Source organism: Tympanuchus pallidicinctus, unplaced genomic scaffold (genome assembly GCF_026119805.1).
Source record: "Tympanuchus pallidicinctus isolate F22 unplaced genomic scaffold, pur_lepc_1.0 scaffold22, whole genome shotgun sequence".
Classification (NCBI taxonomy): Eukaryota; Metazoa; Chordata; class Aves; order Galliformes; family Phasianidae; genus Tympanuchus; species Tympanuchus pallidicinctus.
In genome coordinates this window covers 570,080-584,152 of record NW_026294739.1, presented here as the reverse complement: position 1 = coordinate 584,152, position 14,073 = coordinate 570,080, and the positions used below count along the sequence as shown (strand labels likewise).

The window sequence follows — 14,073 nt, the reverse complement described above, 5'->3', positions numbered from 1 at the left end:
GAGCAGCTCCCCAAACCTTGAACTATCTTATGAATACAGCTCCTTACCATTTAAGGCAGATGATCCAACTGCAGAAGAGTCATGTACGCTTGCATTCTTTTTCAGCTCAAGACAGACAAAAGAAAGTGTTTCTTTACACAGAGCATGGTGCACTGCTGGAGCTTGCTGCTTTGGGCTTTACGGAAGCAGACAGTATGCAGCTGGTAGGACAACAGGCCGGACAGACCCATGGACAACTGGTCTACTAATGGATTAGGAAGGTTGCTGATACTTCCCTTCAGAATCTGTAGGTGCTGGGGAGTACCAAGTGAGAGACCTCAGAAAGGTGCCATGATCACACTCCCTCCCTAATGGTATCATGGTATCACTATGAGAGCTTGCACAGCTGGGCAGACTGAGCTGGGACCAATCACCACCTGAGCCCTGCTGCTGTACTGGCGTTAGGCAAAATCCATAGCCCAAAGCACCACAAGTAAGACACCGAAGAAGAGCTAATTAGCTTGAGCATCTTGCATGCCCACCAAAAAGCAGTGCTCGTCTCAGCAGCAAGTCCAGGCACACACAGGATGGTCACACAAACATATTCACGCACAACGCAGGGGTGGGTGGGAAACAAATTGCCCCACACAACCATTTTTAAGCCCAACTTGATGTTGTGTGCGTGATTACTGCAGAAATCAACATGGGTAATTATGGCCATCTGTACCCATTACTGCCATTTGTATGTGTACTCATGGTAACTGCACGTTAGTTAGGCATGCCACTGCACAAACATATTAAATAGCTAATTAAAAAAAACACAAACCTTCACTGCTTGGGAGGAGCCCATCACCAACTAATTACCAGAACACATTTTCTCCATCTGTCAGGCAGTTGCCCCCTCCCCAAGGTGACCAGGGAATCTGCGCCTGGCCCGCAGTCCCACAGCTCTGCTGTGGCTGGGAGCTTCTTGTGCTCGGGCCTTCCTTTGTGTGGCAGCGCTTCCAACCACGGCTGCTTCTGAAAGCACTGCACTTCCAAGAACAGAGCAGTGCTTTTGTATTACTGCAGGCGACCCCCGGATTAGCCGCCCAACACGTCCACACGCAGCAGAGCCGAACTGCCTAACGGGACAGCAGAGTGAGCATCCCAAAAAGCGCCTCGCCATGCCGGCTTCTCTTCCGGCTCTTTTTTCTACACAAGCTACTAATGCAACAGCAGATTATAAATACACAGCGGACGGCTGTGCCCCAGTGCTTCACTGACATATGGTTCTGTCTTCAGTCAGAAGCTGTAGATTTAAATTTAGGAATGGAGCAGGAGGTTGGGTTTCAAAATTCCAAGATAAATCCTCACAGAGGAGGCAATGAGACCAGAATTTCCTCCCTCTGGTCTAGCCTTAAAGCAGATGGGAGCATGGAATCGGAGCTGTTAAGCAGACCGCAGCGCTTGTACAGCCCTACAGTGCCTTGCCCCGCTTTGCAGCTGCTTGGGAGCTCTGCAGCTATGGCCCTTGGTGCCAGGTGCCGTTTCTCTGGCACCCACATGTCCAGGCTTTTACTGGAAGGGCAAAATATATTGCAAGTCAACAGCTAGAGCAATTTCTTACATTACAGCAAAGGCTGCCAATACTCTCCCTTGGGTTGAATCAGCGTTTTCATTAGCTGCCCCTTCCTCATCAGAACGAGCGTTGGTGTGAAGGGACAATCAGCTACAGGCAGAACAGCTTTGCTCATTTTTCATGTCTTCTGACATTCCCTGACCAGCGTTAAACACATCCTTTACACACAGTCACACATTCCTCTAAGCACTGTTTACCACTGCGTAAAGCACTGGATCCTTCTAAATCAAGCACTGGATACCTTCTAAACTAAGAAAAATGCCTTTAAAGGAACTTAATTCACATGTTTTCTGAGGAATGCTATCTTCTCACACTCCTCTGACCATGCTGGGGCAGGCTGCAGGAGCTGCTCCTGGCCCTGTTCTCCTCCTCCAGCATTTTCCCCTCTTTGCACTGCTTGACTGCCTCAGCCTTATTGAACCAAAGGGAAAAAAATAAAATAATCATCTAAACTAAACTCTCCGTCCTCTGTCCTTCAATCATATGAGAGGTGACAAATATGCTGAATTAAGTGCAAAGCAAGCAGTATTTTTATTTGGTTAATTAGAATTGCTCACCAAATGAAAACAAAGGAGTGCTTTTCTGCAGGACTGGTACAGGTAGTTGTTGCATAAGTACATTCCTGCATATTTGGCTACTTTAGGAGTATTTTTTAATTAACAGCTTCTCCTTGGCCAAAGCAAACCACAGAGAACAAGGAAAGAGGAGTTTCACACAAGGACACTGCCGGATCCCTCCACTGCCAGCTATTTTTTTCTTCAGGGAGGATTTTAAATTAAAAGCAGATTGCCTTCATTAGCGTTTCCAGAAGCTGTGTAACTGCCAAAGCTGACAGAAACACAACTGCGATCTGCAAATTTGGCAAGTGGCATTTTCTCTGTCTACAAATGGCGGGTAATGTCATCTGCATTAAGAGGGCTTTCGTGAGGGACACGGCGCAGAGAGAACTCCTTCCCTAGGAGATGTGGGAGAACATCTCCAGAGCAGCAGCTCAGCAATGAGGGGAAGGCCTGGCAGTGCTTTTACCCTCCTTCAAACCAAGAGCCACACACATCCCAGCCAGCCCGGGCACAGAGCAGGCAACAATTCCTACCTTGGCTTGCACGCTGCTCCGCACGCACCGCAGAGGGACCAGCTCACACCGACACCTGACTCTAACCTTGAGCTCAGCACTCCACAGCACTGGCTTATATCCTCAGAAGAACTGCAGGACCCAGCTCTCGTTCTGCAGTCCAACTCTCTTCTACCTCATGGTGAACAGAATTCATTATCCTTTGAAGTAAGCACTAAGTGATGAGTTGACAATAATTAAACTGAAAGATATAGAGGTTAAAGGAATTTATTGTTACTTGATCTGCTAAGTAAATTGTTTAGAAACATGTAATCAATAAGCAATGATGAAGTAAAATTAAAAACAAGCTCACTTCCTTCAAAAAAAAAAAAAAAAAAAAGATCCAATGGTCTCATAAAAATCCATTCAGTGAGGCCCATGCATCTTGTTAAGTTGAACAGCACAGCATTTTAATAAACCAAAAAAATGGCTTTATCCATAATGAGCACGAGCATTGAAGGTGGAGTGTGGCCCTAAATTATGCCGCTCCTGTTTATCATTCACGTATCGCAGGACTGATGAAGATTTATGGTCCCATTGTGCTAAGTACTGTGTAGCGAAATATCGTGAAACAGTGAGATGTGGTACTCCAGGAGTTTATAATTTAAAGACAGATTACAAAAGCAGGATATTATAATCCGAAGACGGTAATGCACAGATGGGGACTGGAGATACAGAGAGATTGAACAACTTGCCCAAGGTCATCTCAGATGTGAGTTCAGTTTTGTGCTTTGGCACACATCTCTGGAGTAGCAGCATAGGCCTTATATATGACATTTCTCTTCCTCCTCAATTTCACTAGACATCATATTTCATAAGCTAACAAGTAAATTCAAAAAATGCAACCGCTGTAAGGGAGAATTGGAAGGGTTTCCTTTCACTCTTCCTTCTCTGAAGACCTTCGTTGATGTTGACCTGTGCATAATCCCAATCTATCTGCATGGCGCAAATGAAGCACTTGATAGAATCACAGAATAATTTAAGCTGAGAGGTGCTCTGTGGCCATTCAGCCCAAGGTCTGCTCAAGGCAGAACCAGTCAGAGCAGATGCCCCAGGGCTCTGCCCTCATCAACTCAGAATGTCTCCACGGAGGAGGGATATCAATACCCCACCACCTCTCTAGGCTCCTTGTCCAGCATTCAACAAGCAAAGTTGAAAAAGTCTTCCCACTGATCAAAGAAGAATTTCTCCAGCTCCAGTTTGTGCCAGCCACCTCCCATTCTGCCCCCATGCCTGGCTCCATTTTCTCTGTTCCAGTCTATTCAGCAGTTAGAGATTCGCAGCACGATTTCCCTCAGACTTCTGTCTCCTTCACTCCTGAATGCTCTACAGACCTGGCTTTCACCACTTCCCCTTATACTTCACATACTCTATCCAGCACCCTGGCCATCTTAGTGGTCTCTGCTGAGCTTCCCCCAGTACAGCCACATTTTTCTTTCACACATAGCCCCAAACTAGTCATTGTGCTCCAGATACCAGCTTAGTGATGTGACATGCTCAAAGCAATCAGTGATAGCAGGATAATACAAGACATTGTGTTGCTGGACATATACACACATCAGTGGATATATTTAGGAATGCTGTCCTAAACCCTGTCAAGTAGTATATTGGTAACTGTGGAAAATACTTAATCTGTGACTGTGAAAGGAGAAAATGCTTCAGTGCAACATGAACAGTAGTGGCAGTGCTACTTATTAAAGCACAACTCAAGCCCCCAGACAGCTGATCTGGGATACTGGGACAAACAATCCTGCAGTTAAACACAGTGGCTGTCTTTCTTGGCTTTCAATGGAAACGTGCCCAGTATCTGAAGGGTATCTGCACTCTATTCTAACTAGGGTGCAGTTACAGACTACTCTTGGCTAGCACCTGTGAAGATTTACTCGTTAAAATTTCACTGTAATTTAGCCCTACAGAAGTGCTGTCATTTGTTGTCACTTGCCAATTTGTGTAAGGTTTCCCCTGGAAGTTTTGTCGCACAGAGCAGCAAACTCATCAGTGCTGTGATCCTGACACAAGACACCTGCACAGCACGGACATGTTTACCTGAACAAGGAATTTTCCAGCGAAACTCACCTCTCACACCACAGCTAACCAAGTAGGATGCTCACAGCACGCTGCCCTTCTTTCCCACACCCAATTCCAACTCCCGACGCCTATCACATACCGCCACCAAACTCCAGCTCACGCAAGAATTTAAGCCGCACTTTCCACATCCAAACCTTTCCTGCCCCTGAGATCGGTGCATAGCAGAGACAACTCAATCAATGTTTACTGTCAACAGATCAAATAAAATCAAATGCAGCTTCTCAAGACACAGCAAATCCAGCAGTCACTGAGCTGACCGCAGAGCCTCCAAGGAGGACAAAGGCAGGCGCTCACCTAGCTGTGGCACAGCCTGCGAGCACGGAGGGAGCAGCTCCATGGCAGTGCTGAGGAACCAGCAGCTTCCCCTGCTCCCGCTCCCTGTGCAGGGACTCTGCTACCTGATGCACTGCAGAGATTCATGCATGTATTTATGTAACATCATATCATCAATTTTGCTTATCTGGGCTTAATTGACAGTATATGCTAGCAGTAGTTGAAAGGGCAAAGGCCAACCGGAGCACTTCTCTGAGCTCTGCAGCACACCCTCTGCCCACAGTTGCAGCCGCCCTCCCCTCAGCAGGATGGGGCACAAGTCCCAGGGGGCTGTGGCTCTATCAGCGAGACTCCTACACACGGGTTCCCAGCATTGTGCAGCCCTTCCCCAAATTCACAGCAGATGGGACCGCAGGACGGCCAGGCCTCAGAGAGCCTCCCTGCAGAAACACCCCTCCTTCCCCTGACATCCGAGCCTCTGGGAGACCTCCCACAAATGAGAGGGGAGTGAGAGTTCTGCAGGGCGGGTTTGGTATTCTGTCACCGAGCCAAGCAGATGTTTGAGAAATATAAACTGCTATACAGCTATTTTAAGCTCGTGCAGCTGCGCAGGGCCAAGGAGCTGCATTGGGAGACATCGCTGCTCTCTTGAGGTGCTCCCATACCTTGGGACCCCATGCACAGCTTAACAAACCAAACTTCCCCTGAGTCATTCACGCTATCACATCCCGTTTAAGAGTTTATAGTAGAGGAAACCGCTGGAAAGAACTGGAGGGGCTTTTCCAGGTTCACACGGAAAATGTGCATCCAGATGGGGACCACAGCCATCCTCGCACTGCGCTGCACTGCTCAGCTTGGCTGCGAGGCAGCAGAACGAGGCCAGACGTGGTGTATGAAGCCCTGCCACCTGTGTGCCACCCTGTGTGCTCAGCCCTCACCCCGGGCACTCACTGTACGGCCACATCTCTGCAGGCTTCACCGCAGTATCACGAGCACAGAGCAGAAGACACTGATGGAAGAGGCTTCTTTCTGATCCGTATTAAAAAAATATAAGATTAATCTAATAGGCACTTAACAACATTCTTATTTATGAACAAAAATTCACAACCAATGGAATTTATGTAGCGTTCCTATTTCAGAAATAGGCTGGCCTGCACCAGCTGAGAGGTAAGACTTGGGTAACGCCAGTGGAAACATGCCAACTAAATTACACCGCATGGTTTTACAGTCCCATAAAATACCAATCTTTTTGCAAGCCAAAACTGTTTGTCATAGAGAATTTCATTTTAGCCATATAAAAGATTGACTGAGTGTGTAAGTACTATCGCATTGCTCTGAAAAACCACAGTAAAACTTGTTTTCTTTTTTTAATACTTCAGAAGAATGCATAGCAATTTTAACAAGTGCTTTACTCATGTTGCTTGCAGAGGAGTTTGTAACAGCTGGGCAGCTCTGGGCTTGTGATTCATGCTGCACCGCAGATGAAGAGGCACAATTACATTAGTTTTATAATCTCTATATGGTCAACACAATTGTGATTAATGCATTTTCCAGAACACAGAGCTAGGGCATTGCGGAAAACTTTTGTAGCACAGCCCACTTCTTCCAATTGTATGGGGAGGAAAGTTTCCCATGTCTGAAAAATCCTAAGTAAAAGAGGAACCTGTTGCTGGACATGTCACTGACCCAGCTCACAGCTCTGACACATAGAAACAGGCATTTTAGGTGCCTGCAGACCCAAGCTTATATAGAATAGAACATCACAGTGTATAGGCAACACATCACAGGAGAGGGCATTCTGTCCTCCACACGTGTAAAATTAAGAATTTAAAAAAATAAAAAAAAAAGGAAAGGAAAATCTTGGCTTGCACAGAATTTTGTATTTTATTTCTAACACAATTGGCATCTAAGGAACCTTCTGCAAACTACAAAGGACAGTGGAATAATCTTCAGTCCTCTGCTGCTTCCTGCAGCCTTTAGGGTCCCACTTCTCCAGGTCTTGTCCCATCACAGAGACAGAGCTACTCTCACGGCTGCCAGGAGGATGCTAACAGTTCCTGCTGAACAGACAGGAAAGCACAAATGCAACACTTTCCAGGAGGATTTGAGGACGAGTGTCAGCCCTATCTTGTTCCATGCTACCACACAAGTGGAGGTGCCTGTGCCCCCCAGGCTGCTACAGAACCACTCTTCCCTTCTGACACTGCAGTCAGGCAGTAAACACATGGAGGAGAAGCGTTGAAAAACACAGCACAACTCTGACCTAACTTACTTATTACTCCATCCTGCCTTCGCCATCTGTACCAGAGCTCATACAGCACAATGCTCCCCTCCCCAGTCCTGCAGGCAGCAACAGGCATGGTGCAGAACCTGTGCCCAGCTGCTGCTGATGGGTAAGTGCTCCATGCCCCCTCCTTGCAGCATTGTGACCTGCAAGGGAAATAAAACCTCTGGCTCTAAGCAGACATTTTTGATAATCAAGTCAGCAGCTCCCTCCCTTCTTTGGTTAAGTCAAAGCACACTTAATTATTGAAATTACCCAGTGGAATACATCTATCCTGTCCCCTCAGTGTGAGACAGTTGTACCGACAGCGACAGAACATTAAACCAACAGCTTCACAAGCCCTGCCAGAAGCTACACGGCTCCCACCAAACGCAGCCAGCCCAGAGAGACCGACTGGCACCTGCTCTGCAAAGCCAAGCACCAACAGGGCAAGAGCAGGAAAGGCAGAGCCAAGGTGAGCACTGCAGCTGCACAGGTGCTGGTGCGTGGGCATCTCCGGCTATGCAAGCACACACAGTTTCTGGGAAACATCGTGTTCTGCTTCACCAACAAAAGAAGCTGCTGAAATAGTTTTGTCAGACAAGCTGATAAGGATAATTACGTGATGAGAGCTTAGTCATTCATATCGCTGTGACAGAGAGGCAGATTCTCTGAAAAATAACATCACCAACAGAAAACCTTGGTGATTCTGTGATTCATCAATATCTGAGCATAAAGCTTTCCAAATTTCAAACGCAGCTGCACGTGCTGCTCCAAGGCACAACAAGCCACCAGAGGGAGCCCATTTTTCTCCATAAATCTGATTTTCATAAATTGCTTTGTATGCACACATCCTCAACTGACAAATTAACACAATTACAAAGTGTGCATGAATATGCATATTTTATTTTAAACTTGCATAAGTTATATGAAAAGGGAGATGCACAGTTCAAGCAAAGCCTACTCCAACGTTAACACCAACGTATTTGCCTACTGGAGGATTTCTCAAAACTCGGTGTGCTTCGATTCACCAGGAACAATTTCCCAAACACAGCAGGCTGAAAAGGTGCTCCAATTTGTCCCTAAGTCCATTAGCACACACAGGCTGGGACTGCACCCAGGAGCTCCCCACACAGCATAGCCTTGAGCCGCTGTTCCTGCCCTGTGTGATTACAAACCAAGCCCAACCACAACCTCAGAGAGGCTCCCCTTCCAATCTCGTGGCACATATCCTTCCTGGGGAAAGGAGGAGACACGGATTTATTTTCTGTACCACAGGCACAGGTTTGTCCATCTTTGTATTTATGCCTTCCATACTGCAGCTGCCAGAATTTAAAATGCTACCAGTATTGGCTTCCATTACCATCTTCACAGTCCGAAAGCCTTGTCAAGTCCAGCCTTGCAGCCAGACCTGTTCTTTACTCACCTAACATTCCTCCAAACAACTCTTTACACATGTGCTTGACAATGTTTTCCTTACAAAACAAAATTACGCAGCCTAAAAGGACCAGAAGATGAAAACATATTGTTTGACCTCCTTTCAGTGAAGGAACTGGGGAAGCACAATCCTGAGATACATAACTGGATCGGCTGCCTGGGTTTCTTCTGTGCCCTCCTCTTTTGGTGCATTACATTCATCCCTGTGTCACGCAGTTCAACCCCAGGGTAAGGCAGACCCAAGGATTAATCACAGCAGTGAACAAGTCCAAGCGACGGCCAAGCAAATCCACATCAAACCACAATTCTCAAGTCTTCTCCGGGACAAAGTAGAACCTAGCTCAGCTTGAAGCACTGCAGAGCATCACCTATCCCACATCAACAACGCTAAGAACTCTGGCAAGGCAGCAGTGACAGCTGGATGCTCTCCCCAAAGACACAACTCTTGCAGGGAGTCTCTCTTTGTCTCAAACCTCACCGTGAGCCCAAGACAACCAGCCCACCAGCATGGGCCTGAATGGATACGTCCAGGGGTGCAGCCTCAGTAACACCTCAAGGGAGCTGTGATAGCACACACGTAGCAAGAATGGGAAAGCAGAAATAGATGTTTGCCAGAGGAATCAAGACAAAACAGAAGAACTGACAGATCTTGAACCATCTTCCTGTACTTTTCAGGAATCCTGGGAGGGGAATGCGGGTCAACCAGCCAGCGGGCAAGAACGATCCTGCACACAGGAAAACTTAGCTCGAGTTAGTCTGGTGTAGGGAAGTGCATGGGGTGACTTTTCCAAACCCAAGCAGTAGGGAGCACTTCCCCAAGCACCAGAACCTTTCTCCTGCACAGATCTGCACCTGAGAATTGGGTGGATGTGGCCATGTCAGGACTACTAATATGAGAAGATCCTTCTTTTGTGTTTGGGAGTTTTGCCATGGACTTCAATGTAATGAGATATAGCACCTAAACACACTTAAGAATGGTACCCACACATTTTAAGCACGTAGATGTGTTAACATGTACAACATCAGCAGAAACATTAGCAGTGTTCCACGAGAAATGTGGCCAAGAGCCTATCCCTGAACCAGACGTCCACCTGCAACCATGTCATGGTACAACTGACCAGTACCACCTTCTGCTGAGCTGTGGGGACTTCATGTTACTCTTCATGCTCTTAAATCGTAACAAAGAATATAGATTAGAAAGTGTAAATCACATAAATAATGTAAACACAGCCATTTCAGCCTGGAACACACTAACCCCTTGGAACTCAAGTCCTGGAGCAGTGAGCAGCTGGGCTGGTAGGACAGCAGTGTGCGTGGTCCAGCTGAACAGGGGATACTGAACTGCACAATACCACACTTACAGGTGGGGACACCACAGGAAGGGCTTGAGATTCTTCCTTTTGGAGACAGCAAAACCAGCACTACCTCCCGCCCTATCTGCAAAGCGCGGAGCTCACAGAGCACTGTGCTCCAGTTCAGGCACTCCGAGGCTTTAACGGCACTGGGTGAGTACCACACCAACAGAAAAGGCCATTCCTGGATATTTATCAGCAAGTAGGTACAGAAAATAATTACCTATGAAAATCATCAAGTCCATTAGCAAGATGGGCTAATAACAGAGACCTGCTGCTGCTGATGTATGGAACCTTTTTCCCCCCAGGTACTTCTTCATATTACTTACCAGGAATATTCCTCATTTTTTCACAGCATTTATCTCTAATTTCTGTGTAAAGCAACACCTAAGGATGCCCAGTTATATGCTGCAGTTTTACATACTGTTCCTTAAGGCGTTCCAAGCCCTTCGGAAATAAAACTCTTGGTTCCTATAAATCTTGGTGCCCTGGGTCACTTTCTGAATGGCAGTGGTTGGAGGGGACACGGTGTGCTGCGTACTGCTAACGTGGGACATCTGCAAGCACAGCGCTGGGACACCATGTGCCCGCCCCTGTTGTGCTGCTGCTGCACGCAGTGCCCCTGCCATCCCAGTCAGCCTTCCAAGGACTTCCCACGTGAAATGTGACTGTAATAATTAGATGCAAATTTATAAGAAGCCACTTTCTGGCTTAACAGAATTACTGTTCCATTAATAATGATGCCCAAATGATTTTGAAATTGCCCGCTGTTTCACCTCAAGTTCTGCTCATTTTGTTTTGGAAATTCAGTCTCGGTTTCTTGACAAAGAAAGCATTAATTTGTTCACATTTGTGAAATATTTATATGGTTCAGCCTTATCCATTCTCGGGTCGGATACCTGATTTGTTTCCCCGGAAAACAATGCAATCAAACGCTCCACATAGGGCGTTCTGTAGCTTAAATGTGAACTACAAACTGCAATCTTCCTGGGGTGTCCCTGTGGGTCGGCTCCAGCACGTACGCCTGCATGTTTTATGCTTTGTCTGAAGAAGGAAGCTCCCACAAGTGGGGGGAAAGCTTTGAGATATGGGTCACGTGCCGGTGTATCAAAACTTGTAAGTGAATTAAAAAGAAAAGCAACAAAGCCTCAGTATCTGCCCTGAGCTTATATTTTTGTCTCTCAGAGGAGGGGAAATGAACAGAAGAGTTGGGGGAAAAAAAATCCAACAAAAAAAGAAACAAACCACCAACAAACCAGACTCAGAGTATTCTGTGCTAATTAATACATCTTCTGTAAGGAAAAAAAATCATCCAGGATTTCTCAAAGCAGCCACAAAACCAAACGCACGCTGCTCAGCCTTCCCTCCGCGCTGCACAAACTTGACACACGGCCGTCTTTCTCCCGTTTCCTTTTTACTGACAAACGCCCTTTCTGGCTTTGCTGCTATCCAAAAGAATAAGTCAAGCGATCCTCCTCTCCCATAACCTTGTGGTATTTCCCAGCTCCCAGTCCCATTTCTGTTCGACTATTCTGCTTTCTAAACCCAAATCCCGAAACCCTTTCAGCCGCGCTCAAAGCAGAAGAAAAGAGACAATGAAAGCTCCCCGCTCGGCGCGGACCGCACGCTGCGCGCACCCCGTCCCCGCGCTCCGCCGCTGCAAAGCCGCGCGCACCGCCCGACCCCCGCGCGGGCAGAGGAGCACCGCAACGAGCTCGGCAGGAACCGCTCGGCTCCGACTCGTCGCTCCAAACTCCGGCCCGGCCCGAGCCGTGCCGTCGCCCACCCCCGGCCGCGGCCCCCTCCGCACCGCGGGACTCACCGGAGATCTCGGCCTGGGGCACGCCGTTGAGGCTGAAGCCCTTGGCCCCATACAGCTGCCGGACCTCGGCGCAACTCCTCGCCTTGCTGCCGCTGTCACCGCGAGCCGGGGCGGAGGCGACACACAGCAGCCAAAATCCCCACGGGAAGAAACGCATCCTTCTCCGCTGGCCCCGCCACCTGCCGTGCGAAGGGCAAAGCCAAGGTCCGGCGGAGGAGACCCTGGCGCCGGGGGGAGCGGGGTCCCGGCAGCCCCGGCGGGACGGCCGGCGGCCGGGGGACGAGGGGCTCTCGGGCGCTGCCCGCGGCGTGCGGGGAAGCTTCGGGCGGCTCGATCCGGACGCCGCGGAGAGTCCGAGGAGGGGGCGGCGATCCAAGTTTGCCCGGGCCGGGCCCCTTCCCCGCCGCGCTTCGAAACCCCGAAGCGTGACCGCGGAGAGGGCTTTTGTTCTTAGCGCGGCCGCATCCCCGGGCGGTCCCGCCGCGATGCTGCCGGCTGCAGCGGCCGCCGGGCCGAGCGGAGCGGGGCGCGCTGCCGGGCTGCTCCCGCGGCTGAGCCGAGGTGCGCCGGGCCGTGCCGGGCTGCGCTACGCCGCGCCGCTCCGTGCGCGCCGGCACCGCTCCACCTGCGCGCCGAGCCGGGCGGCGGGCGGGGAGGCTCCCGAGCGAGGCAGGGCTTCCCCCGCCGGACGTGGCATCACGCCGGGCCGCGCCAATCCCGCGCGGGGCGCTGCCCCGCCCCGGGCCCGCGCTCCGCCCCGCGCCACCGCCCCGAGCCCCCGCCGCGGGCACGGCGCCGCCGCCCGCCCGACCCGGAGCGCGGCGCGGCCCCGGGAGCGGCCCGAGGACGAGGAGCTCCTCCGCTCCGCCCGGCTCCCGAATGCGGCGTCTCGGCCGCGGGGCGAGCGGGCGGCGCCGGCTGCGCCCGGTGATCGGGTGGTCCGCTCTGCCCTTCGGGAAGGACGTCCTGAAAGCGGGCGGTGAGCCCCCGTCTGTCTGAGCCGCGGTTCGGCTCCTAACCCGCAAGGCTCCGATTTCCCCCGGATGTGGTAGGAAAACGCCGAAAGACGAATCGTGAAACGCTTTGCCTGATCGTTGCGGGGTAAACGTCTTAACTGGGAGCTCGGAAGTCCCAGCAAAGGCCTGGGAGGTGGAAAGTGCCCCTTCAGGAGAAGAGAGGGGATTTTCAGATACGGGGTCTGCTTTTGGGTTTTCTTCCTACAGCAGCATCCCGTCCTGAACCTGGCAGCCCACGGCTCTGTCAGCTAGGTGCAGTCTGCTCCCCACAGAGATGGGGCGTCAGCACCCGAGTGAAGAGTAATGATCCAGCTCTCCCACAGAGGATATTTTGGCCGGTATCTAACACATCTGACAACAGGCAGAGAACCCAATGATCAGTTCTCTAAGGGCAGGTTTTTCTATGGAAAAAGGACAGGGATTCTACCAGCACCTCAGCTTAAGCACTTGGGGAGTTTATACGTTAACAGATATCCAAAAGCCCACATCAAAAAACCGCCATTGCCATGGGCACCAAAATTCCTCAACAAGAATAGACTGGGGCAAATTGCTAGAATTGAAAATTTGTGGGAAGGCTGGGTCACCCAGTTTGCTTCTTCAGAATTGCTCACTCTCAGAAAAATGATTAAGAAAGAAATGACATGAATTAATAGCTCCAGGGAGGGGAAAGAAGGGGAAAGAAGGCATTGCTTTCCTTCGAAATCGCCTAATGATTTCCTAGGAAATCTCCCTAACTAAAATCATCTGTGAAATACAGCATAGGGAATTAATAGAACCTAACTGTAAAGAAAGGGTTTGTAATGAAGGTCATGACTGTGGTGAGCCCTCACTGTGACCAGAAGTTAAAACCTGTGTGTCAGTACAGCCCGTGCTGCTTCCCGGCTCTCAGCTCTTTCACAGACAGCGCTGAGCTTGTAGGTCATTGCTGCATCTCTCTGATGCGCACAGTTTAGAAACCCCAGGCTTGAAGCTTCCCAAAGCTTGGTGCTCCTGAGCTGGAAGCTTGCTTTGTGGACTTTCTGGAGCATGGAAATAACATGCCATGGATAATATAAAGTCCAACCCACCTTGTCTTTAAAAAGGATCTCAACTGTAAGCAGAAGAGTACAGC

General features: G+C 49.6%; 1 protein-coding gene across 1 annotated transcript in view; it reads right to left on the bottom strand.

The window, feature by feature from the left end:
- The window catches only part of GPC1 (glypican 1), a 159,514-nt gene extending 147,102 nt beyond the window's left edge, over nt 1-12,412 (bottom strand). Inside the window, exon 1 of the mRNA XM_052685578.1 lies at nt 11,947-12,412. Coding sequence (XP_052541538.1) covers nt 11,947-12,103 — 157 coding nt within the window. The 5' untranslated portion in view covers nt 12,104-12,412. The remainder of the gene's footprint in view (nt 1-11,946) is intronic.
- Between the last annotated feature and the right edge of the window lie 1,661 nt (nt 12,413-14,073).